Source organism: Rhinolophus hipposideros (genome assembly GCF_964194185.1).
Source record: "Rhinolophus hipposideros genome assembly, chromosome: 23".
Classification (NCBI taxonomy): domain Eukaryota; kingdom Metazoa; phylum Chordata; class Mammalia; order Chiroptera; family Rhinolophidae; genus Rhinolophus; species Rhinolophus hipposideros.
Window position 1 is genome coordinate 15,378,784 of NC_138069.1, and position 23,437 is coordinate 15,402,220.

The 23,437-nt window shown below is 52.5% G+C and overlaps 1 protein-coding gene across 1 annotated transcript in view; it reads right to left on the reverse strand.

The window, feature by feature from the left end:
* Positions 1-23,437, reverse strand: part of NRG2 (neuregulin 2) — a 177,953-nt gene that overhangs the window by 15,437 nt on the left and 139,079 nt on the right. The window contains 5 exon segments of the mRNA XM_081035643.1: positions 879-937; positions 1,319-1,395; positions 7,370-7,490; positions 15,719-15,837; positions 22,740-22,911. Coding sequence (XP_080891769.1) covers positions 879-937; positions 1,319-1,395; positions 7,370-7,490; positions 15,719-15,837; positions 22,740-22,911 — 548 coding nt within the window.

The window sequence follows — 23,437 nt, forward strand, 5'->3', positions numbered from 1 at the left end:
GTACAGGCCAACAGACCATTGCACCCCAAACACGGTGTCCATGGCTGGCCAGGGCTTTTTGCTCTGCTCCACCTCCACCTGGTGGCACGTGAAGGAACTGCACCCAGTCCCAAATAAAACAGTCCACAATTACGGCCTCATCTTCCAACCACAGAGCTCACATTTTTTTCAGCAAACTGTGCTCCAACCTCAGAAGTGGAAGAAAGGAAGGGAATGAACACCTGGATTGGGACTCAGACCAGAGAGGGCCTGGAGAGAGTCACCAATCATCCCTCAATTCCTCAGTCCTTCTACCTTTAGCATCCTTCCCTCTGCCCCCCAGCCACATAAATGTCTCCAGTCTCTGGCCAGCATGGAAACCATTGCCCTGGAGACTGTTCTCTCTCAATCCCCTCCCTCATTCCCCCCATCACCCCAAATCAAACCAAAACAAACTCTGTCCAGACCTGAAGACTAAGCTGTCCGAGAACTTGTTTCTCTCTTTCAAGCACACCAGCACACACATGCACACACTCACTGCCCGGCCCCATTGGCAGCCTGACATCCTTAAGCAGGCCTTCAGAGGCAGGTAAGGGCTCTGCAAATGCTTCTTCCCATGCTGGCCAGGCTGCCCGACCCAGAAGCAGTGAGGAGGCCTGAGCGTGGCTCCAGCCGGCTGCAGGGAGAATTCAGCGTTACTGTACTCGGGCTGTATAGTGATGTGGGTGGTAGGGGGGACAGGCGTATCGGTCTCCTCTGCACAGGCTTCTGGGGAGCACTGAGAGGAGCCCAAGACACCCCCCACGGCCCCCTAGTCTCTCTAAACAAGGCCCCATCCCTCCCGCAGGGGGAGAATGTCAGTCACCAGGGAAGAAAAGAAATAGAAGAAAGAGACATACTGGAAAAGTTGACCATTGCGAACTGCTGACACCTGTCCCCGGTGTATCCCACAGGACACCTACCAAAAGAAAGAAAACCAGAAAGAGAGAACCAGGATAGCAAGACACAGGCACTGCAACACCCCGGCACAGGCTCCTGCCAATGCCAGCTGGGTTCCTCGCCACCGTTACCATTTGTTCTGGCCTTGCCACTTTGCCCCTTACCTGTAGCCCTGAACTTTAAACCCAAGGATTAGGCCAAAAATGAAAAACAAAGCAAAACAAAACAAAACAAAACAAAAGAACTAACAAACCAAAATACAAAAAAGAAAAGAGAAACAAAACAAAACAGCCAAAGTTCAAAACAACCAACACCCCTGGCCCTACGCCCTATGTCGGGGGGGACTGCACCCGGAAGCTTTCTAGGGAGCAGGGACTCGTGTTTGTATCTTCAAACATACTTTGCTTAGGATCTGGCATGTACAATCGCAAAGGCAGTTTCTCCAAACATCTCTGTCCGAAGAATCCGTTTGGACATCTGGAGAAGGAAAAGGGGAAAAATCACAGAACAAACTGGCATCATCCGCGAGGCTCAGGTTAGAAATCAAAGTGCACAGTGATGAATGAGAAAACCAAGTCGGGCACTGGGACACACTCTTCGCAGAAGGGGCTGGAGTTGGGGGGCTGGGTGGAGGGCTCGGAAATCTCCTTCAAATTCTCTCTAATAGATGTGGCTCCATGGGTGATGGGGAGGGGAGGGGGGCAGGGAGGAGAATGATATAGGGAAGCAGGGTGGGGAAATGGGGTACTTACTGCCTAATTGTCCTAATGGTTGTTGAGACTTCCCTTCTGACTTGCCTGGGGCCCCAGAACTGTTGCCCCTTTGGGGTCAGCAGGCAGGGTGGTGGGGGCCTCTGGAAAACCAAGTTCTGGGGAGCCACTCCTTCTAGGCCCTACCCCAGGGTCCTCTCCAGGGCTCTGGGAAGGTTTGCTCATCCATGAAACAGCCCCCAGAAAGCTCAAAGGAGACTCTGGAATGTGCTGTTCCCAGACTGTGTGCCCATGACAAAAGGGGCCTTGGAGATGTCTCATTTGTTCTCTTGAAGAAGGTTCTATGGGTGATGGGTTCAGGAAAGTTCAGATAAGTTCAGGAAATCCGTTCCCAGGCATCCTTGTAGAGATGCAGTGCATGTCGGCATATAAAAGGCTACTAAAAGTTTTGTAGAAGGAAAGAGCTGGACTTTCCAGTATGCCCCAAATGTATTTGATCATGGAAGTCGTTATCTGAAGAACCCTTGTGAACACGGTTTAGGGACAGCCGCCCTACAGCAATAGACCTGGGAAAGCTTAGTGGGGAACAGGTGAGGCTGGACAGGAGCTGGAATTAACAGCATCCCAGAGCTGGCCTGTTAAGGCCAGGGGCAGGGCATATGGCCTCAGATGGCAAGAACCACAATGGGAGCTGAAGCAGGCTCCCTAGGGACCCTGAAGCCTCTTCCACATCAGGAGCCTACTGGCTGCCTGGGACACCTTCCTTTTCCCCATGACCTGCTCCTCCATCCCTGCCTGGAGGCGGGGGCGGGGGGGGGGGGAGTGTTCATCCTCCCATACTGCTTCCTTTATAGCTACAAAGCACCACCCACTCCCATCTCCCTGACCTTGTCCTTCCCCCCACGTACACTTCCTTCTGCTCCTTGGCTGCACTCTTCCCTCGAGTGAGTCCCTGTCTTGCAGATGTCTGGGAGGCATGCCCAGCCCTATAATCTCTTCTGAACCCCAGCAAAGCCAGATATCTAGGGGACGCTTACAGATAGGGCCAAATTGACCCCCAATCCTCTACTCAGAGATGGGTCTACGCTGCCTCTGCCTCTTCTTAGGAAACTAGGTCAGCCCATCACCATTGTACCCTCAATAATAGGTCACTGTTTGCCATTAATCAGTCACTTTCTCAAGAGGTGAGTGTACTCTACCTCTTAGTATTCTAGTGTATACCAACCATCAGTAATTCCTTGAGCTTATAGCGGGTGGTGGCCATTGGCTCACAAAAACCCTGTGGCCCCTAACTGAACCTGGAGGATGGGAAGTGGTTGGTGAACAGATAGCAGGTGTTTCTCTGGGTCCTGATGGCATCTCCCTCAGGGGAGGCCGGAGACTGGTCCCTGCAGTGGTGGCAGTGTGTGCAGGTATGCTTGGCCAATGGGAGGTGATGGACGGCTGGGAAGTATGTGTGGAGAAAGTGGGGGGAGGCTAGAAGAGAAATTGATGCACGCTCATCCTGTTGAACAGCCTGCCTTGGAGGGGCAGGCTACCACCTTTTCAATATATCCTTCTCTGATCCTCGGGCCTCGTCTCCAGTCATCCCAACCCAGGAAAATGGAGGTCATGGCTAAGGCTTCCCAACCAGTTCCAGTCAGGCTCAGCTCTTCTTCCTCAGCTCTCAGAAACTCATGTCCACTTGGGATGGGGACTAAAGGGGGAGAAGTGATTTTTCAAGCAGCAGCCCCTTTGGGGTGGAGAATAAAGACACAGGAAGTTGCCAAAATGACTCTCAGAATCCGCAAAGGAATGAGAAAAAGATAGGTTTGACTATGTCCAATGTCTGAGATTAGCCTGGCTCTTGGAGACAGGGAAATCCTGTGTGTGTGTGTGTGTGTGTGTGTGTGTGTGTGTGTGTGGTGTTAGAGAGAAAATGGGGGCGTGCAGGGGCAGGAGGAGACAAAGGGGAAACTTATTGCCAATGCTGACAGTCAGGGATGCTGTCCCATGGCTCGTGCAGACCAATGATAACTAAGCATATCCCTGTGTCCCTGACCCCACACCCAGCCTGGACTAACTTGACTGTCTCCTCATATCTTTCATGGCCACTGAGTTGCGCAACTCAAGGTGGCTTCGCGGATAAGGTTGACAACACAAACATGCCCCCTGGAGGTGTGCAGTGTGGTCCTAACCTTCCTGCCCTGGGAAGGTGTGTTGCCCCCTGGCTGCACAACAGAAAAGGCAGTGGGGGATGGGTCCAGTGTGGGGGTGGGGAGGACTGACACCCTGCACTGTTCTTTGGGTACTGGCTCCTTCCAGGGGGCTCTTGGACATTCCTAAGGAGAGATTCTTAGCCTTGCTTGTTGAGGATGACCACATCCAGGAGGCTGGGGCTTCCCTAGGTTCTGGGGCTGGACCTACGGCCTCTCTACCCTGCACCCAGGACCAGGTAACAGGGTACAGACTACTTTAGCTTATCACCCAGGTGGGGAGTCTGAACTCAGTATGGGTGGCTGGCTGGTCACAGTGGGTGAGTTTCCTCTCAAATAGGGATTCATTCACCTGGCACAGGAGCTCAGAGGACAGATCAGAAGGAGCGGCAGGTAATAGCCTTCCCAGCCCTTCCCCACAAGTCATGAGCTATGACTATGGGAAGGTCTGTGCCCAGGGCTGGAGAAGAGCAGGGGTGACAGAGGGGCAGAGAGGAGAGCCCATGGGCTGCATCTGGGGTGACAGAGAAATTGGGACTCTGCCTCCACGTTTTCCCGCCCCGCCTCCCGGGCCTCAGTTTCTCCTTTTGGTAGCCTGGGGATAATGCCATGTGTGCTGCCCTCACCCAGGGGAGGGGGAGGATGAAGGATGAGGGGGTGCCCCAGGCACTAGAGGGAGGGAAGGGTCTCTGGCCTCATGAGGGGTGGGGTGGCGATGTGGAGAGGATGAAGCAGGCACATGGTTATGGGATGGGGGAATCATCTGAAAATGGGGTGGAGGGAACAGAAGGAATGGGGGATGAGCTGATGGGAAAGGGAGGCATGCCGCTGGTATGTGCACAGGGCTGGAAAGAGAGTCTTGTTCTGTCATCATCCCCTGAACCAGTCCCCAAGAGTCACGCACCAACCGTGCTCTACAAAAACACGGAGAGAAGAGGAGAAAGCAGCAAGAGGAAGTGCAGAGGCCGCTGTCTGGCCCAGACAGGAGACAGTCCCTTTGATTTGGACCCCCATTTTCAAATCCCCCTAAGTTTTCTTTTTTAAAACAAAATTCAGTATCAGTGACACTGTTTCTTTTGGCTCTGAATTCCAGAAAAACAGGAGGGACGGAGTGTGCCTGCTTTCCAACACCCCCGGCAGGGCTCTGAACCAATACACAACAACAAGTGTCAGAAAACCAGGAAGGAAAACTGATTTTTATAGAAACTGGAATGAAACTGACCAGTCTAGTTTCATTATCCAAGCTAAGCGGAAATGCAAAAAAATCAAAATAAAAAGTAAACAAACAGCACAAATGGTAAGACGTGAGTCCCGTTTCCTGAATTCTCTCCTTTTTATTCCATTCAGGTGTCAATAGGAACCCCAAGAGGCCTGCCCCCCTTCCTCCCATCTCACCCACCCGCAGAATGGCCTCTGAGCTCTGCCCGGCCCCCTCCCTCCTGTCCTTCTCCAGCACAGCTCTGAGGACCTGCCCTCCTGGCCTCAATCCCCGCCAGGGATGCCCCTCTCCCCTGAGGGCTCAGGGAGTCAGGGAAGTGGGTTCCAGGGTGGGTTGAGATGGGGAGGTGGTGGTTCTGGGTACCAAGTTCTGGTGCTAAGCAGTGACCCCCAGTTGCCCTGGTGGGGAGGGGAAACAGGACACCATCTTTACAATGGCTCAGACTCCTGCCCCCTAGTCTTCTCATATGTAGCTAGAGGGTCCTTCCCAGAGGGTCCTGTGAGTACACCCTTGATGGCAGGGCCCTCTGGGAACCCATTAGCTCATCACTCTCTTTTCCACACTAACCCTACTTCACTGGAGTCCTGGGCCCCCATGACATTCCTCGGCCTTATCCTGGGTGGTTGAAACCTTCCGTGCCTGGAGCCAGGGCTGATTTCAGTGGTACTGCTAGATGCTTTCAAGGTTCCAGGGTGCAAGGGGCTGGGGAACAGGAGAAGCCTGGTGTGTGTGTGTGTGTGTGTGTGTGTGTGTGTGTGTGTGTGTATCTGTGTGTGTGTATTGGGAGGGATAAGAAGGGGGTGCAAGGCTAGACCAACTCTGTGAGGTATTCCAGAACTGTTATGAGTTTCTATGGGTCTATTCTGAAGAGTTCAGAGCATTATCAAGGCTAGAATGTTCCCCAGGGTTTGTAGCCCTCATGTAGCAGCCTCCTAGAGGCAGAAGGAGGGAAAGGATGAGGGGCTGAGTCTGGGCTGAGAACTTCCCTGGGGGACCTACGGTTGCTGCTGGGACATATAGGATGGGGGAGGCTGGGAAAGGGATGGCAGCAGGTAAAGGTTGGGACCGGGGAAGAAGCCAGCAAAGGAGGCCAGCTGGGGCAAGAGGCACATATCTGCCTGGCAGTCCAGGCCCAGTTAGCCTAGCACTAAGGGGAGAGTGTGAAGGAGGCAGAGCCCCTCATTATCACTTTCTGTGGGGTGGTCTTTAACAGTCCTGGCTAAGGCTGTAGTCAGAAGGGAGAGCAGGAGAGCCGAGGAGTGCTGAATCTGACCTTGTCCGGGGGAAGGGCAAACGCCTCTCTCTGGATCTCCGTAAATACTCTGGTGGCCTTTGCCCAGATGCCATGGGAATGGGGCAGCGTTGGCACCTTGCTAGGCCCTAGGTTTGGACTGCTTTGAAAACCCAGAGTTGCTAGCTCAGCCTCCCTCCACTCCTCCTCAGGATCCAGCCAGAACCTGTGCTGCCTTCAGCAAGTGCCCCCTCACCCACCCGAGAATCTGTCAAGGGAGCATTGTGGGCCTAGCTGCCCAGGAGATCTGGCTGGGTCTGACGAAGTCCTCCTTGATGACCAAGCTCCCACCTGTCCTGTTTGCTAAGTGGCGCAGGTGGTTCTAAGCTCTTGGGAGGTCCTGCTGAGGCAGCCCTGCCTGGCTGGAGAGTAGGCTCTGGCCCTTGGGGAGGCAAAGAAGCCCCAGCTTAAGCTTTTCCTCAACCCTGACCTTCCCCATTGGGCCTCACCCAGAGTGATGTCCTGCTGGGGTCCTTTCACCCCACAGAGAGGGGCTAGGAACTGAAGTAGCACAGGCAGCACCCAGAGCAGGACACTGGGGTCCTGCTGGTCCTGAGGTGAGCACTGGGGGCAAAGCCCTCTTCTCCCTGCAAAGCTCCAAGAGCAGACCCTCAGCTGCCAAGGGCTCTGGGACTTGAGCTCTGCTTGACCCTACCAGGCTCCTCATTTCTGGGGAAGACACACCCTGGAAAATGTCCATCCTCAAAGTTTGGGGAGTTGCTGTGAAATTGAGGTGTATGTGTGTGGGAGGGGGGGAAGAGAGAGAGAGAGAGAGAGAGAGAGAGAGAGAGAGAGAGAACAAACCCAATGCCCAGGTCAGAGACTGGCTGGTGAAAGGGTGGACATCAGGAGATGGGGTGGGAAGGGGCCTGTAAAACTGGGACTACAGAAGCCCTGAGCCCTTTACAGCTTACATCTCCCTACATTCCAGGAAGTGGGGTGAACCTCCCTGTCTACACCCCTTGTCAGTGGCTTGAAGCCTACTTTTCCTAGGGCCCTACTCCTACCCCCAGGCCCACCCCCACCGGCCACTTACTTGCAGGAGAGCTGGTTGATGCCCTCGATGTAGTAGCAGACGCCTCCGTTGACACAATAGGACTTGGCAGTCTCGTTGCACTTCCGGGCATGTCCCGACCAGGATGACAGAGTGGTGCTCACTGGAGGTATGAGAGACACGGGCCAGTAACCCACTGAGAACACCTCTGGGCCCCAGGAATCACCTCCTTCATAGCCCTTCAGGGCCCATCTCAAAGCTGGAAGATCAGAGACTGCAGGGATGGCTGGGGAGGGACGATCTGGTGGTCCCTCCCCGTCACCAACAAGGCAAAGGGGAAGCCACCATGAGCTCTGACCATTTGCCCAGTACCACCTGCACCCTCACTTGGGACAAATTCCAAAGGCCAGGAAGATTTCGTTTGGAGGAGGTGAGAGGCTAGCACAAACTGCTCCCTCTACTGGAATAGGGCCCACCTCTCCTCTCCCCTGCCTGCCTTCCTGGGGGCTCCACTGCAGGTGGACGAGATGCCATGTCTTACTTGGGGAAAAAGTCACAGGGGTGCAGGGAGGGGACATCCACATCCATCCACACTGTTTGGGCTCCCACAACGGATCTGGGGCTGGCGGGAAGGGAGCTGGGCTTCGAGGGGAATGGCATCTTTTGGACACTGTTATTTTCTAAGATCTAAGGAAATATGGGGAGAACCCTAGCTTCCATCTCTTCCCCCTTTGTGTGTGTGTGTGTGTGTGTGTGTGTGTGTCAGGTGAGTCAAGCCTCCCAGGAATGCTACACAGGCCACTAAGGCCATCTCCATAAGCATCCAGGGTCTTCTTCATGTCTGCCCTCCTCCGGCTAGCAGCCCCTCCTCCTCCACCTAGTCAGCTGTTGCCTCTGTCGGGAGCCTCCAGGCCTTGGACAGACCAGGCTATAATCCCTGGGCTTCAGGTTGCTGGAGAGGGGACGGGCTGGGGGATAGCTGGGATGTGAAAATTAGGTGAGAGCGAGATTGGGCTTTAAGGCTGCTAACCCGGTCTATACCTCTGATCGATCAGCTTCATTTGATAAAGTGAAAATCACTAAAGCTCTGCTTTCCCCCCTGGGTTGGCATCCAGAAAAGCTGGCTTCAAGGGAAAATTCTTGCCTTCCATGTCAGTTTTGTCTGTAAGCTAACCCTCTAGGCTGTGTATCCAGATTGGGCAGCCAGAAAGGGGTTCCTGCTCCCCCCTCAGCCTCTGGGGCTCTGAGGGCCTCACTCCCACCTACGCAGCGGTGGCCTCCTGACTGAGATGATCCATCCTACCTGGGCTGGCCCTGTCTCCTCAGGGGTATTGAGTCTCTACCACCCGCTGCAGGAATGGGGGGTGAGAGGAGGAGGAGGAGGGCAGGCACTCGGCGCCCTCAGTGTTTAGACATGTGGGGAGACAGATGGAGCGTGGGGACTGGGAGTGTATACACAGCTCTGCCTCTGTATATGTCTGAGGAGCACGCTGATAAAACTCAGCGGGCACGGCCAGCTCCCACCTTCCCCTTCACATCATGCCTGCTGCTGACCTGGCATCCTTGACCCCCATCCCTGCTGAGGTCTCCTGCCTACACGCACCCCCACACCCAGCTGGGACCCACATGCTGGCTGGGAGAGGAGGCCTCCTAATGGTCTCTGTCCCTCTTCTGGGTCAGTGAGACCCAGGCAACTAAGAAAGGGACAGAGAAAAGAAACAGCGGAGGTGACCACGCCTGTGAGTTATAAAACCCCATTGCTGGAAGGACCCTGGAGGTTGTCCTGCTCTTTGGTTACACTGCCAAGGGCGAGTGAGGAAAGAGAGCTGGGAGTGCCTGTCCAGAGTCACAATGTGTGTTGTGATGAGGCCTCAGAACTCCTGATGCCTGGATGAGCACTCTTGCCAGCTACCCAGTCCCTTGTGGAAGAACACGTCATCACCAAGGCTTGACATAAGCAGATGAATGCAAACCTGATGTGCAGCCTTGGCTAAGCCAGGGAAATCTTGGCCTGGACCTGCCAGGCCCAGCTTGGCTTCCACTGCAGTCATGGGTGGTAGAGCCTTCCCACTGCGGTGTTAAGTGAGCATCAGACAGCAGCCAGGGTGGTGGCAGGGAGCACAGCTGCAAACTCGGGCCTGTACACAAGCATGTCTGTGCTCATTGAGGCCCTGGGAGGCAGAAGGCAAATCCTAGAGGAACACAGGGCCCCAGCTGGGATGCACTGGCTTGGGCTGCCAGAACTGTGTTGTCATGGGGACTAGGGCCCCCAGGAAAGGCAAAACGGGAAGCCAGTGGGGGGGGTGGGCAGTCACAGAGGGTGTGGAAGGAAATGGCCACAGGCCTTTCCACCTCAGAAAGAAGTACCTTAGGCCACCCCTGTGAGGGCAGGGCCTTCTCAAGTCGCTACAGCCTAACTGCTGGTGGTGAAGGCTCATGTCAGGGAGATTTCCACACAGAAAACAGTGCATTCACACTGTTCTAGCACAAGTGAGCCCCCAAGGCAACATTTCTACACCACCTCATCAGCATACCCGTGTTTCTTCACTGTGTTCTCCCGGGTTTGGGGAAGTGAAATGACATTTGGAGTCCAAGTTGGAGAGTCTGGCTGCTCCCTTGATACCTCCATTGGGATGGCTCCTAGCCACCCCAAACTCAGCTGCCAATCACCGGCCCAGCCACGTGTGCCTCTAGTCCTGGTCACTAGTGAATGCATGGCACTACCCTAAGACCTAGAGGGCATCTTTAAGTCCCGTCCTCCTTTGTTCCCCCAGCCGTCTGTCACCAAGGACTGCCTTTCTATATCCTTACAAGGCTCTGTTCATGTCTCACTTTCGCCTCCCCAACCCAGGCCTCCATGGTCTCTTTCGTGACTGACCTCGATTGCCTCCTCACTGGTTTTTCTGCCCTCACTCTTTCCTTTATCTCTAACCGTTTTGCTTTGCAGCTGCCAAAGTGGACTTTACAAATATATGAATTGATCAATCACTTCTATTATCAAAACCTGCCAATACGTCCATTTGCACTCAGAATAGAGTCCCCTAACTCCTCCCAGGTCTAATCTGGGCCTCCCTACTTTTCCCACTTCATGTTCTGTCCCTCTCTTGAAGTAAATTCAGACTACACTGGCTTAGTCTAGCTCGTCTAATAAGCCAGGTACCTTCCTGTCCAGGACTTTCAAAATATCAGTGTGTCAGAGAGGCTGTTCAGGTTCTTCCTTACTTTACTCCTCTTAGCTTCATATACGTGTACTTGTAGTGCTTATTCTAACATAATCAAATGTTAGACTTGTGCAATTACTAGCTGTTTAAAGCTTGCTCCTCCTCTCGAATGTAAGCCCCATTTGGGCAGGGGCCACACCTGTCTCGTTTACCGCTGAACCTTAGCCGATGATGATATCTTTTCTGTAGATTAAAGCATTATCTCCCATTAAATGCAGATATTCCTGGGAGGTTATTAGGAAAATGAAAATTAAAACCACAGTGAGATATCACTTTACACTCACTCAGATGGCTATAATAAAAAAGATGGATAATAAAAAAAGTGGTGGTGAACATGAGGAGAAATTGGAACCATCATCCATTGCTGGTGGGAATGTAAAATGGCACAGCCACTTTGAAACAGAATCTGGAGGTCCCTCAAAAAATTAAACATAGAGTAACCGTGTGGCCCAGCAATTCCACTCCTAGATATAGACGCAAGAGAACTGACGAAAGTTCTCACAAAAACTTGGACATGAATGATATAGCAGCATTATTTACAATGCCCAAATGTGGAAAAAACTCAGATGACCCAACAACCCAAAATTATGAATGGATAAACAAAATGTGGTATATCCATAGCGTGGAATATTATTCAGCCATAAAAAGGAATGAAATACTGATACATGCTTCAACACGGATGAACCTTGAAAACATTATATTACGTGGAAGAAACTAGTCACAAAAGACCCCATATTGTAGGAGTCTATTTATATAAAATATCAAGAATAGGTAAATTCATAGATGCAAAAAGTAGATTAGTGGTTGCCAAGGGCTAGGGGGAGGAAGAAATGGAGAGTGACTGCTAATGGGTATGGGGTTTCTTTTCGAGGTTATGAAAATGCTTCAGAATTATTGGTAAAGGTTATCCAACTTTGTGAATATACTAAAACCTACTGAATTGTATACTTTTAAAAGGGTGCATTTTATGGTATGTAAATTAGACCTCAAAAAACTTGGTTTAAAAAATGCCTGGGCAGGGTAAACCCAGGAAGCCTCCATCAGCCATTATTGTCCTGGTGTGAGAGAGTTTATCAGGGCCCTGAAGAGAGAATGGGCCAGGAGAGGAGCTGAGACGCTCTCCCTGCTGCCAGCTGCTGCAACTGCTTTTCTCCCTTGCTCGTGGAGAAACCTCTGCTTATCTTTCGAGGCCCAAATCAAGTGTCTCTTCATCCATCAAGTCTCCCCTCCTGCCTGCCCGAATGCCCCCTTTCCCATTGGTAAAGTTGCCTATCTTTCCTCTTTAATGTGTTAGAACAGTCAGATGCTTTGAGTTCAGGTTTTAGCTTCTGGAAGCCTGGACAGTGACTCCCCAGAGCTCAGAACAAGGTCTTGCTGAGTACAGCCTTGCTGCATACATGATTGAGAATGCATGGTGTGTGTGTCCATGCATATGTGTGTGCGGGTTTGTGTGTGTGTGTGTGTGTGTGTGTGTGTGTGTGTGTGTGATTAAACAGCTAGCCTTTTTAAGGTAAGGGACAGGCCCAGAAGCCTCTCCAGGGCTTCCATGGTCCAGTAACACCCCAGATCAAACCTGCCTGCCCTCTGGGTGAAACCACGCCCAGCCCGACATCCTAGGACTGGTACAGCCACCCGGGACATTTCTAAGTTCTCTTCCACCTGGGATCTAGTTTCTCTAACTCAGAAGTGGGTTGGACCAAGTGGATTGTTTTGTTAAAAGCACCACAAACTTCTTGCCGACTCATCCCCATCCGAGCCAACTCAGGAATGCAGCCTCTTGTGAGCTGGCAGAGCTGTGACTGCAAGAAGGGTGTGCTGTGATTTGGGGAAGGAGAATTGAGCTTGACAGGAACAGAGCTACAGTAGGCAGCCAAGAGCCACCTCGATGTCCCTTGAGTGGCTACTGTGTGGCCTCCCTACACCAGTAGCTCTGGCTTCCCTGGGGACCAGATGGGCCAAGCCAACCCACCTTGGGATGAACCAGAGGTGGGTATGCACAGCAATACTGGCCCTCCATCTCCCTGCCTGGGGTGTGGATACTGTAGGTCTTTTGGGTTCCACGGGGAAACAGGGAGCCTGGGCATCTACCTCTGCCTGGGAAAATGTCCCCTGCAGTGTCCCTGTTTACTTCCCCACATTAACGGTAGGCTCTGGCCTGCCATGGGCTAAACAGGGCAATAGAAGAGGTGTGGTATGGTGTGGTGCGGTGTTGCTGGGGGTGGCGGTGTGTGTGGTGGTAGCAGCCAGGTGCATAGGATGTCAGTCTCAACTTCAAACTGAGAATTTCAGAGGTTTCTCCATGAGCAAAGCAGAAGGGCTTAGTGATCATCTAACTTCAGACGGGAAAACCTCAGGCTAAGGAGGTGGAGTAACTCACCCAGGATTGTACCACAGAGATGGGACACAAGCTCTGGACTCTTTCCACCACTCTCCTGCCACTCTTTTGCCACGTGGAGAGACAAGAGGCAGGGAGCCCTGTGGGAAGCCCTCAGGACCAGCCCAAAGCTCCACTGTCTGGTTCCCTAACTGATCAGAAAAGGGGTTGCTGAGGGCTGACAGGAGCCTGCGTGTGGGATGGGTTGCAGCTTCTCCGAGGAGTCTGACAAAAGTTCCCAGCCTTAGGGCCCAAGCCCTGTAAAGGAGATAGGGCTCCACTGTGGTTTTCTGCATGGCAGCCCTTCCCTCCTCCTCTGCTAACAGCATGCCTCTGGGGAAGTGCCCCTGTCCCATAGTCCTGGCAGGGCCACACTCACAGTACTCTGCTTTTCAACACCTGCTCTGCACACTCACAGGCCTGGCAAGGATGGCACCCCAGCCCCCTGAGCACAGTAGCTAGGCCGAGCACAGCACATCACCCAAGCAGGGGGAGTTGGAATCCATCCTTGAGTGTATGAATGGACACAGAGACAAAGCTATCTCTTCGGGTGGTGAGCTGGGATGATATGAACCTGGATCTGTCTGAGGCCATGGCCTCCTCTTCCCAATCCATTCCCCAAACACAGGAGAAGCCCGTTTTCCAGTAGCAGAGAATGAGGCCAACACACAGTAGGAGAGCGCACTTGGAGTCCTGCTCTGAATTCTTGGACTGTGTCATGTCTAAGGCCAGTTCTACCTCTGGATGTCTCAGTTTCCAATAAGCACATTCCTTCAGGTAGTTTTAAGTTGTGTTCTTGTCAGTTCCAGTCAAGAAAATCTTGCATAATAAAACAGGAGACCAAAATGGACCTGAGAATGTCTGCCTACTCTGGTTGAGGTAGCAGGTGCTAGACTCCTGGCGGGCCCATTTCCCCAGGCTTGGGACAGGTTGGGAGGAGCAGGGGGCCCAGGTACCCCCACAGCAACCATGCCCAGCCTGGGGCACGTGGGAGTCAGTTAAAGGCCTTGGAGCAGGTTCTAAGTCCTATTAGATAATATTTCCCAGGTGCCTGCTATAAGCCAGGCAGTATGCTAGGCCCTGAGGCCCGAGTGGTAAACAGGCCTCATATAGCACACGGTCTCAGTGTTTGCCAAGTACTTTTACATTGTACATCTCAATCATTAACAAGCTGTTTGACTTTGGGCAGAATGTTTAACCTCTGTGAGCTTCAGTCTCATAATTTATAAAATACATCATGACCTTGAGTAAGGGTTCAAGAGATAATGGGGAGCCTGGTGCAGAGCACACTCTTAGTAATAGTAACTATTATTATAACTCCTGGGGAGAGGGCACTGTCCCACTCTCCCCACTCCTGGGCTCACAATTCCACCGGGGAGATATGAGAGTTGAAGAATCATCGGAGGCTAGAATTCAAGAGATACACAAGACCATGGTTGGCCAAGAAGTGGCCCAGGGTTGGGGCCTGAGCTGGGCGTGGCACTGCAGTAAGTTGGATTGATCAGGGAGGAAGGCTGCCTAGGCAAGATGGCATGGAAGGAAGAATTAGAATGGGATATAAGGGACTGGCTGCAGGCATTTGGACCTTTCATTGAGAGCTGGGCTGTGGGGCAAAGTGTTTGTTCTGTGGCTTCTTGAAGTGGGCACATGACAGGATGAAAGTGTCTTAAGAGGCCTTTGCTCTGGTTCAGGTAAGTAGGGATGAAACCGGGCACCAAGGCTGCTCCTGAGGTGGGGTTAGAATAGGAGGGACAGGTGTGAGAAAGATCCAGAAAGAAGCCTGACCAGGGCCATTAGATACAGTGGTAGGGGAGATGGAGGAACCCGAGAGTCTGGGAGAACAGGGGATCCCTCATAATACAGGACAAACAGGGTCTGAGCTGGGTTTTTTCTGAGGGTGGGGCCCAGGACAGTGGATATTCCACCTTCTTGTTACACAATGCTGGGTTTAGAGAGTTCTAGAAGGCTGTATGGTGGAAATACAGGTGGGCGAGCTCAAATACAGGATAAGACTGTGATGGGGCAGGACTTGGAAGTGAACCCAAATAACCAGGGAGCCGAATGGAATGCTCAGTCTGTGAGTGTCAGGAGGAGGGAAGAGATCTGTGGGGTTTGCTAGATAGAGGGGTACGGCCTGAGAACAGGCAGTTCTGGTGACTCCCCAGTCAAGAGGAACAACCAGGGCCAGAGAGGACAGCTCAGTAGGAGGCAGCCTCCAGCCTCAAGCTGGAGCCGCCCCTGCGGAAAGGGAACGCTAAGGGTGCCTGGAGTCGTGACTGCACAACTTTTCAAGGGAAAGGACAACGTGTGGGGAGAAGAGGCCTGTCATCCCTGACAAGCTGTCCCCAGGGTCAAAGGCACCCCCCGCCACGTCCCTGTGGAGACAGCTGCCCGCACTGGAGTACCCAGGAGAGCAACAGGCAAGAGGCAGTCAGCTTGCACACACGTCCTGGGCCCGTCTCTCCCTGGCGCCCAGCTCCTGGCAGCACAGCCTCCCATAATTGCCTTCTAAAAATATCCTTCCCCCACCCCACCTCTTGATTTCAAAATATTTAGTTTTTAGGGTATTTAAAATGAGAGCTGGCGGCTCTTCCAGGCCCAGATAACAAAGCTAAACATTTATGCTTCGACTGCATTTCTCTGAATCGGCCCAGATCTTGGGGCTTGATATGGCAGCAGCAGGAGGGGGGAGAGTCAAGTGCAAGGATCATGTGCTGGCCTCCCAAGGGCTGGGGGGCAACTGGCCTGCCCTACTGAACCCCCGTAGGAGCCCTCTTTTTGTGGGGGACCACCTACCACTGTTGACGTTGAGCCGGCCTCGGACTGTGTCCTTCCCCAGTATGTTCTCAGCCTCGCAGACATACTCCCCAGCGTCCTCCACCTTCACCTTGTTGAACTGTAGTCGTGAGTTCTTTCTGGTTAGGGAGGGAATAAGAGAGGGAGAGACGTGAGCCCGGGCTCAGGCCAGCTGTGGTTCCCAGCCATCACGTCCCCCAGCGGTCATCTCTCCCTGCAGAGCCACAGTAGCTGTTCAGGGTGGATAGGAAGTCGAGTCTGGGGTCCAGGTGGAACACTGAGTCCCTGGAGCTGGAGGGAGACCTGGGCACTAAGGAGAACACAGGGCGGGGCTGGTGGCTACACACATGTTCTAAATCTAGGAATCCCCACATCTACTTTTCCAGGGCAGGGCCTTATTTGTAGCTATTTCTCTGGGGGAGGAAAGCAGAGTCCCTTAGAAAGTCACATGGCCACCTCTCACTGCTTCTTTCAGTGTCTCCTCCTCACGTCCCAGTGTCCTTCCCCATACCCACAACAGGGCAGCCTCTGGGTCACCAGCTACCTCAGCCTGTCCTTAGAAGTTTATTTGGAAGGTTTCTGGAGAAACATCTCACATAGATTTACATAGATTTAAGAATGTGAAGTTTTTAAAATTATTTTCAATGGTGTATGTGCTATATGTGGAAAAGAGCTATGGTAACAGTAATTAGTCTGGACTCTTCAATTTGATATTCAGGTTGAAGTCTTAAACAGAGATTTGATGCATTAATTATTTTAAATTAAGATGTATATGAAAATCATTTTATGTTACATATTTCATGTTTTTTATAAGCTATTAGCTTTGCTTTTGCTAAGGTGCATACTGTTATCCAGGTTGATGACATTTTATATCCCACCTTCCTCTGTTGTGACGACACAATAAAACTCTTCTCTTTGCAGGGAAACACTTTCATAGCCAATGTGTAAGAACTACATAAAAGACCACACATTTCTTAAAAAAAAAAAAAAAACGAAGTGGTAGCCTGTCACTCTAGATATGCAAGGCGTATCCTCAGGTACCTGGGAGAGCCTATGCTAATAGGTTCCCATGGCAACTGTGCCCAACCTCCCAGTCCCAATCTATGGCTCTCCCCTGACTTCACATTAGACCTCTGTAGCTTCTCCAAGGTGCTTTCACTTCATTCATTCATTCATTCATTCATTCATTCATTTATTCATTCATTCAATCAATAAATGTTTACTGGATGCCTTCTGAGTGCTTGGAGCTTGGACACCTCAGGGAACAAAAAGATCCTATTCTTGTGGCCTGACTTGACCTTCACAGCTAATCTGGAGATAGACAGAACAGTACAGATGGGAAAATTGAGTTCTAGAGGGGCTTTGGAACTTGTCCAAAGGTTACTGAAAAGGCAAAGGCAGAGGTGAACAAGGAAGTAAAGTTGGTGAAGTCGTGGGCCCCTCAGCAGCTCACGGACTGTCTCCTGGAGCCTGACGCTGAGGCTACCCCCTCTGTGGAGGGTTCTGCACCCAGTGCCTGCATGCTAAGGGCTGTGGGCCCAGGCCTGGGCAGGGACTCCAGTGCTGTGTGTGACTATAGGTCACCTGGCCCTGGTTCTCCTCTTTTCTGAAGACCCTGCCAAACCTCTCTTTCTTTTTCAGACTCTCCCTGCACCTGGCGCAAGGTGCCTGGCTCTATAGGGTCTAGTCACACATCCTATTGCTCACTCTGCCTCAGTGTTCTCCAGGGGCCAGTCAGATCTCTGGATAAAGCCAGGGGATCCTAGGCTGGCGCCCAGGGAGAAACAAGAAGTTGCATGAAAATTTCTTTCCATGATGTATTCTCCTCCTCTTTTTAGTACTGAATTAAAACACCAGATTCCCAGAATATGTGCAGTGGGTTGGAGGGGAGGTGGAACAGGAGGGAGGATACCACAGCTCCCACTGCTCTGAGCCCAGGGCTGCAGAAGGGAGCCAGGAAGCCGACGGAGGAAGGAGGACAGGGGAGGTGAGCAGACATGCTGGGCGCGGGGCGGAGGAGATGGCAAGCAAAGCCACATCTCTACCGGGGCTGTGCTTTGGGCACCTGTCTCCTGGGCTCCACCTCTGTCTCTAGGAGTGGACCTCTTCCCAGACCTCCTCATGCCAAGATCGCCTGAACAGGGGTCCATGAGGCTGTCTTGTCTGTAGGCCCTGTTGCTGTGGCAATGCCCTTACTGAAGCTATGGTAACAGCTGCCCGACTCCCCCCACTCGCCATCCTTCCCGGCTCAAGTTGGTCTGTGTCATGTTGGCCTGGTGTCTGCCTACAACCCTCTTCTGTCAGTTCAAGTTTGTTTCCTTCATTAAACAGAAACTTGGAGGCTCTTCTGACTAAGACAGCATGTCCTTCCTGGCTTCAGCCCAATTAGATACCACAAAACCCAGCTGCCCCAGAGCTAGACTTCTCTTGCTTCCTGGCCACCAGCTCTTCCCTGACACTAGACAAGCAGAATGGGGGATCCCCTGAGGGTCACAGGATGAAGGGAGAGGGGACACAGAGCAAGGACTTCCTGTCACCCACAGCTGAATTCAAAGGATCTTCCCTTACATGACATCATAGGAGTATGTAGCAGGACAAGGCAGAGTTAATATGTTCACAGATATCTAGAGGGATAAAAGCTAGAACTGGAAGGAAGGCTTCCGACATGAAAAAGTGTCAGACCTGGGGAAAGAGGCACAGAGCTCAGGGAGAGCCCCTCCTCTTTGAGGAACCAGAAGAGGCAAGGGGACAGAAACAATGACCCCTACATGTACGAGCTGTGTAATGATCTTGTCAGTTCCATGGAGGTGGGCCCCAGACTTGCATAAGAGGCCCTGGGGTCAGAGTTGAAGGGTGGGGCTCTATGGGTTTCTCTGGCCTGAAGGAGCGGGGATTGGAACAACACATATACTATACCCTTTTCTCCTCATTCCTAGCCCCAAGGACTCAGGACTTTTTCCTACCTCCTAGCAGGCCTAGTGCCCCCTTGCCATGCTGACCCAGGCCTGCCCCTGCAATGGCTGCCCCTCCCCTCCTTCCTTAGCCAGTTTTTTGCTGGCAGGGATGGGATCTGGGCGGCCACGTCCTCTACCCGTCCTCACATTTTCCTCAGTGCCTACCTCCCTCTGCCTGTCTGAGGGGCCTGTTCCAGCCTGCCCCTCATAAATAAGGGAACACACGGTTCTGCAGGGGAGGGCCCTGTGCCCAGGGCTTGGGGGGCCAGTTTTCTCTTGGCACAGGTAGGCTTGGGTGAGACATCTTGGGCAGTGGCCCCTGAGACAGAAAGCACCTGTTGGGAGGGGGTCTCTGCAGACCAAGAACAATGTCAGGACAGAGAGTGGTCAGAGCAGAAGTGCTAAGAGGGCCAGAGAGCAGGCTGCAGTACGGGCAGAAGGAAGGAGGGTGCTGCCAGAAAGGAGACCCCTGCCCCGCCCTGGCCCTCATGCCAGGTGAAGTGTGTGTGGAGGTGGCAGATCTCTCTGAGTCACAACAGGGGAATCAGCAGTTCTCTAGCACGGCCCACCCCTTCACCTCATCCACTCACTGCTGGGAGCCTAGGGGCAGGATGGGTGGAGCGAGGAAGTTTCAGAGAGGCAGCAGATAAGACAGGGCCCTGACAGAAAGGGGACAGGGGCACATTTCAGGCTTTTAAGGGTCCCTGATATTCAGGAGAAAACCTGACCAGGCCTCGTTTCTGAACTGGATGGCCCATTTGTCAGATGAAACTGACGCTTGACCAGGACATTAAATTGCTCAAAAGCTAGGTCAACCTGAAGAGTGACCTGCCCAGCACTAGTGTCACCCTGTAACCAAGAAAGGAATCCTGCAAGATTCTCCTTAGTTCAACACTGAATGTAGATCTCCTCCGCCGGGACATACAGGGGAGAGGGGCCGACTTTGAGGTTCTCTCATGCTAGAAAGAGAGATAGCCGCTGCAACAATGTGATGGAACTGCATCTAAGGCACCACGACAGGAGATGAGGAGAGCTCAGGAAGGGGTCCTGGAGGATATGCTATCTCAGCTGGGCCTTGGAGAACTTTTCTTGGGACTGTGTGTGTGTGTGTGTGTGTGTGTGTGTGTGTGTGTGTGTGTGTGTGATAGCTGCCAGCACAGGGAACAGCCTGGGCCCAAGTCCAGGGTCATTAAGGAAAGAGCAGGGATCAGGAGCACCGAGGTGTTTGGGAACAGCGGGGCCGTGACTTGGAGGCCAGGAAGAGAGTCAGAAGAGCCCCAAGGCCTGGCCTGTGTGTACCTGGCACTCAGCAGGCTCTCAAGATCTGTCAAGTAAATGAACTTCCACTCATGTATGTGACCATGGTAGAAAGATCATCATCCCCTGTCAGCGTCATAGGAGTCAGTGGCTGCAGACCTGTAGAGCTGCAAGCAAAACTCGGTGGATGGGACACACATTTTTTCTGAAGAAAGGGTCAAAGCCTTTACCAGATTCTACACTAGAAGCTAGTCTACTAGAAATGCTGTGAAGGCCGGGACCACATGAGTTCCATTCCCTAGTGTATTTAAAGCCTCTTGCAGAGTGCCCAGCACAGAGCTGATGCTATGCTAGATACAGAATTCACAAAGGGGCCTGTGGCCCAGAAAAGGTGGGGGCGACCAAGAGTGGGACAGTGGAGGAAAAGAGGCTAAGAGGCCGGGAGACCAGATAAGAAAGCTATGGGGCGTCCTTCTGGAGATGTGGTATCCAACTGGAGGGGATGGCACGGGGAAGGTGCTGAGCAGCAGGCAGTCTGGTTTTGCCACAGCTGAGAGGGGAGCATGGAGGGTGAGGCAGGGCAAGGAGGAGAGGCTAACTGGGGCATTCTGGATATGCGATTTTGTGGGGTATCTCGGGGTGGTATTTAGAGTTTAGCTGACAGCATAAGTTTGGAACTCAAGGTAAAAAAAATAAAGCCACCAAACTAGAGGTGGAGGCTTAGGGTCATCAGATATGAGAGGGTGAAATCTCCCACAGGAGGAGAGGCATGGAGGAGAGAAGGGAAGCCCAAAAGACAGACAGGAAAGTTCCAGCATTGATGGCAACCAAGAGAGGGTGATTATAGGCCCAGGAGGATGAGGAGGAGGGTCACAGGGGCAAAGGAGCAAGTGGCATCCACGCCAACGGCTGCTGAGAGGCCTGGAGGTGCAGGGCCAGGAAGCTCCAAGGTTGCTGGTCTCTCAAGAGCTACAGCCACCGAGAGTGTTGGGGTGAGTGGTGCTGGTGGTGAGGGCAGATTCCAGTGGAGCAAAGAGGAATGAAAGACGAGAGAGCACCGTCATTGGGCATGAAACTGACTCCATGTTGGTGGAGGGAAAAAGCAAGATGGGGGAGCAGCTGCAGGAGGAGGAAGAGGCACCGCAACGCGGAGGGGAACTGTTAGAAGAGGAGGGACATGAGAGGGTTTGAGAGTAGAAAGAGAAAGGTTGAGGTCACCAGAGCACAGGGACTCTGAGGGTGTCTGCTCGTGTGTACAGGAGTGCGTGGGTGAGTGTGACATGGGGATCAAGAATGGGGGGTGAAGAGGGCCAAGTTGTGGATGTGTTTGAGAGTAATGAGGAGATAAGGGAAAACACTTTCTCCTGACTTCTGTTGTCTCAGTGAAGTAGGGGAGAGGCCCTCTTCCAGAAAGACAGGACAGGAGGGAGGCAGGGGCCCCAATATCTCCAGAAGCCTGTGCATTCTTCTCTCCAGTTTGGAGCCAGTCTTATCAGGAGAGTGGGAAGGGATGGTGTGGCCTCAGAAGGTGGGCTTGGAGGACAACCTGAATTTCTTGTTAAATCTGTAGATTGGGGACACACACGACCACTTCCTCCCAATTTCCTTAGGAAGAAGCAGCATTCGTTCAGCCACAAACCTTTGATTTAAACCAAACCATTCTCAAGTGACTGTTTTTCTTCTGGACCACTTTCCAGATGACCAGTTCTACCTTTGCTCCTCGCTCTTGGAAGGAGGGGCAGAAAACTGGAAGTACCTCCCAGACCCCTTGCCTCCACACCCTCTGTCACAGGGGTGGAGACTAGGCCTAGGGGCAGAATATGTACCTCTCGGACCACACAGCCAACCAGGAGCCGACTGAGCCTGGGCCTCTTTCCATCACTTTTTGTTGTAGGGCAGGCTGGGGGTCCTCTAAAACCACCCTCATTTGCATTTGGGGGGGATGAGGAGGAAAATGATAGCCATGAAGAGGGTGGGTGTAAGCTACTCTGGAGGGGCAGGAAAGACTGGGGTGCTCCTCAGCCAGAGAGGGAAGTCCACCTGGCCCTAAGGGCCAACAGAACAGAGGTTAGGCAGAACTCCTGCTTAGCCAGTGACAGGGGCCTTCCCTCTTGCTTGTTCTGCCTTCTGACGGTCCCTCAGGGTCTGTGAGAGGCAGGACAGAGGTGAGAGGTTGCCCTTGGACTCTTGCTTCTCTGATGCCTGAAGTCCCCTGCTGAACCAACCCAAGATGGAAGACAGGCCATCCATCTTCCACACTTGTAGGCTCCAGAGCTTGTGATTCACTTCCCTCGACCATGGACTCAAAGATTAAAGGCAATTTCCACTCCACACCACAGGGGACAAGTGCCTAAGACACAGACTCCCCGACATTAGTGAAGGCCATGTGCCCTTTCCCCTTACCTAGCTCTCTGCCCACTACAGCTTGCTGAGCTGAGAAACCAGCCCATCCTCACCTCCCAGCATTCTGCAATCAGAGTTTTTCATCAAAGATTGCCAACTGGTGGACTTTCAGACACTGTGGCAGGAACTTGGAGAACTTTTAGGGACTGGTAAAGCTGACTTTGACAATGAAATTACCTCATGCTCAATTAATGCATGAGGTATTAATTAAGCATCTACAGTATGAAGACTCTGGGCTAACATAACTAGAGGGGCCCAGAGCTGCAAAGAGAAATTGGGTGTGGCAAGGAAGGGGGACCGGAACCTAATCCGCAGGTGGATCTGGGTATAAACCCTGCATTCTGCCAGCTCAGGCCTCTCCTTCTCAAGAGGGGTGATGCCAGGAGGGAGAGATGGCTGTTGCTCACCTGCCGTTGCCATACTTGATGCGAATGTCGCGACTGCGGTTGAGCTCCTTGCCATCTTTAAACCAGCGGTAGGAGGGCTGGGGGTTACCGGCCACTGCCTCGCACTTCAGCGATTGCTTCTCCCCCACCTGTCCCGTCTGACTCCTCATCTTCTTCAGCTTGGGTCGGGTGGCTGTAGGGGTATAAGGCAGGGAGGTGAGCATGGTGGGGCAAGGGCAATATTAGGCATGAGCAGTGGAGGAAGGACCACTGTCCTTGGGCTGGGCCTGGGGAGGTGCAGCCTGGGGAGCTGCCCCCCATGTCATTTCCTAGTTCAATTCAATAAGCATTCACAGAGGGTCTATAATGATGTCAGTGTGGCTATTACCTGTGGAGAGTTTCCTTTATGCCTGGAATGGTACTAGGAGCTTTACATACATTAGCTTATGAAAATAACCCCATGAGCTCACTGCAGTGATTAAACCCATTTATCGATGGAGGAGACCGAGGCTCAGGATGGTAAAGCCATTTCTCCAAGGTGATGAAACTGGGATTCAGACCCAGGTCTCCTTGTCTTCAGTGCTCATGTTCTAACTCTTGTCCCAGACCCCCAGGCCTAGGCGGGGCCCAGAGGACATAGGACCAAAATGACAGATATGACTCCTGTCCTGGCAATGACATCACAGCATGGTTTGTGGAGGCCTAGGAAAGCTGAAGCC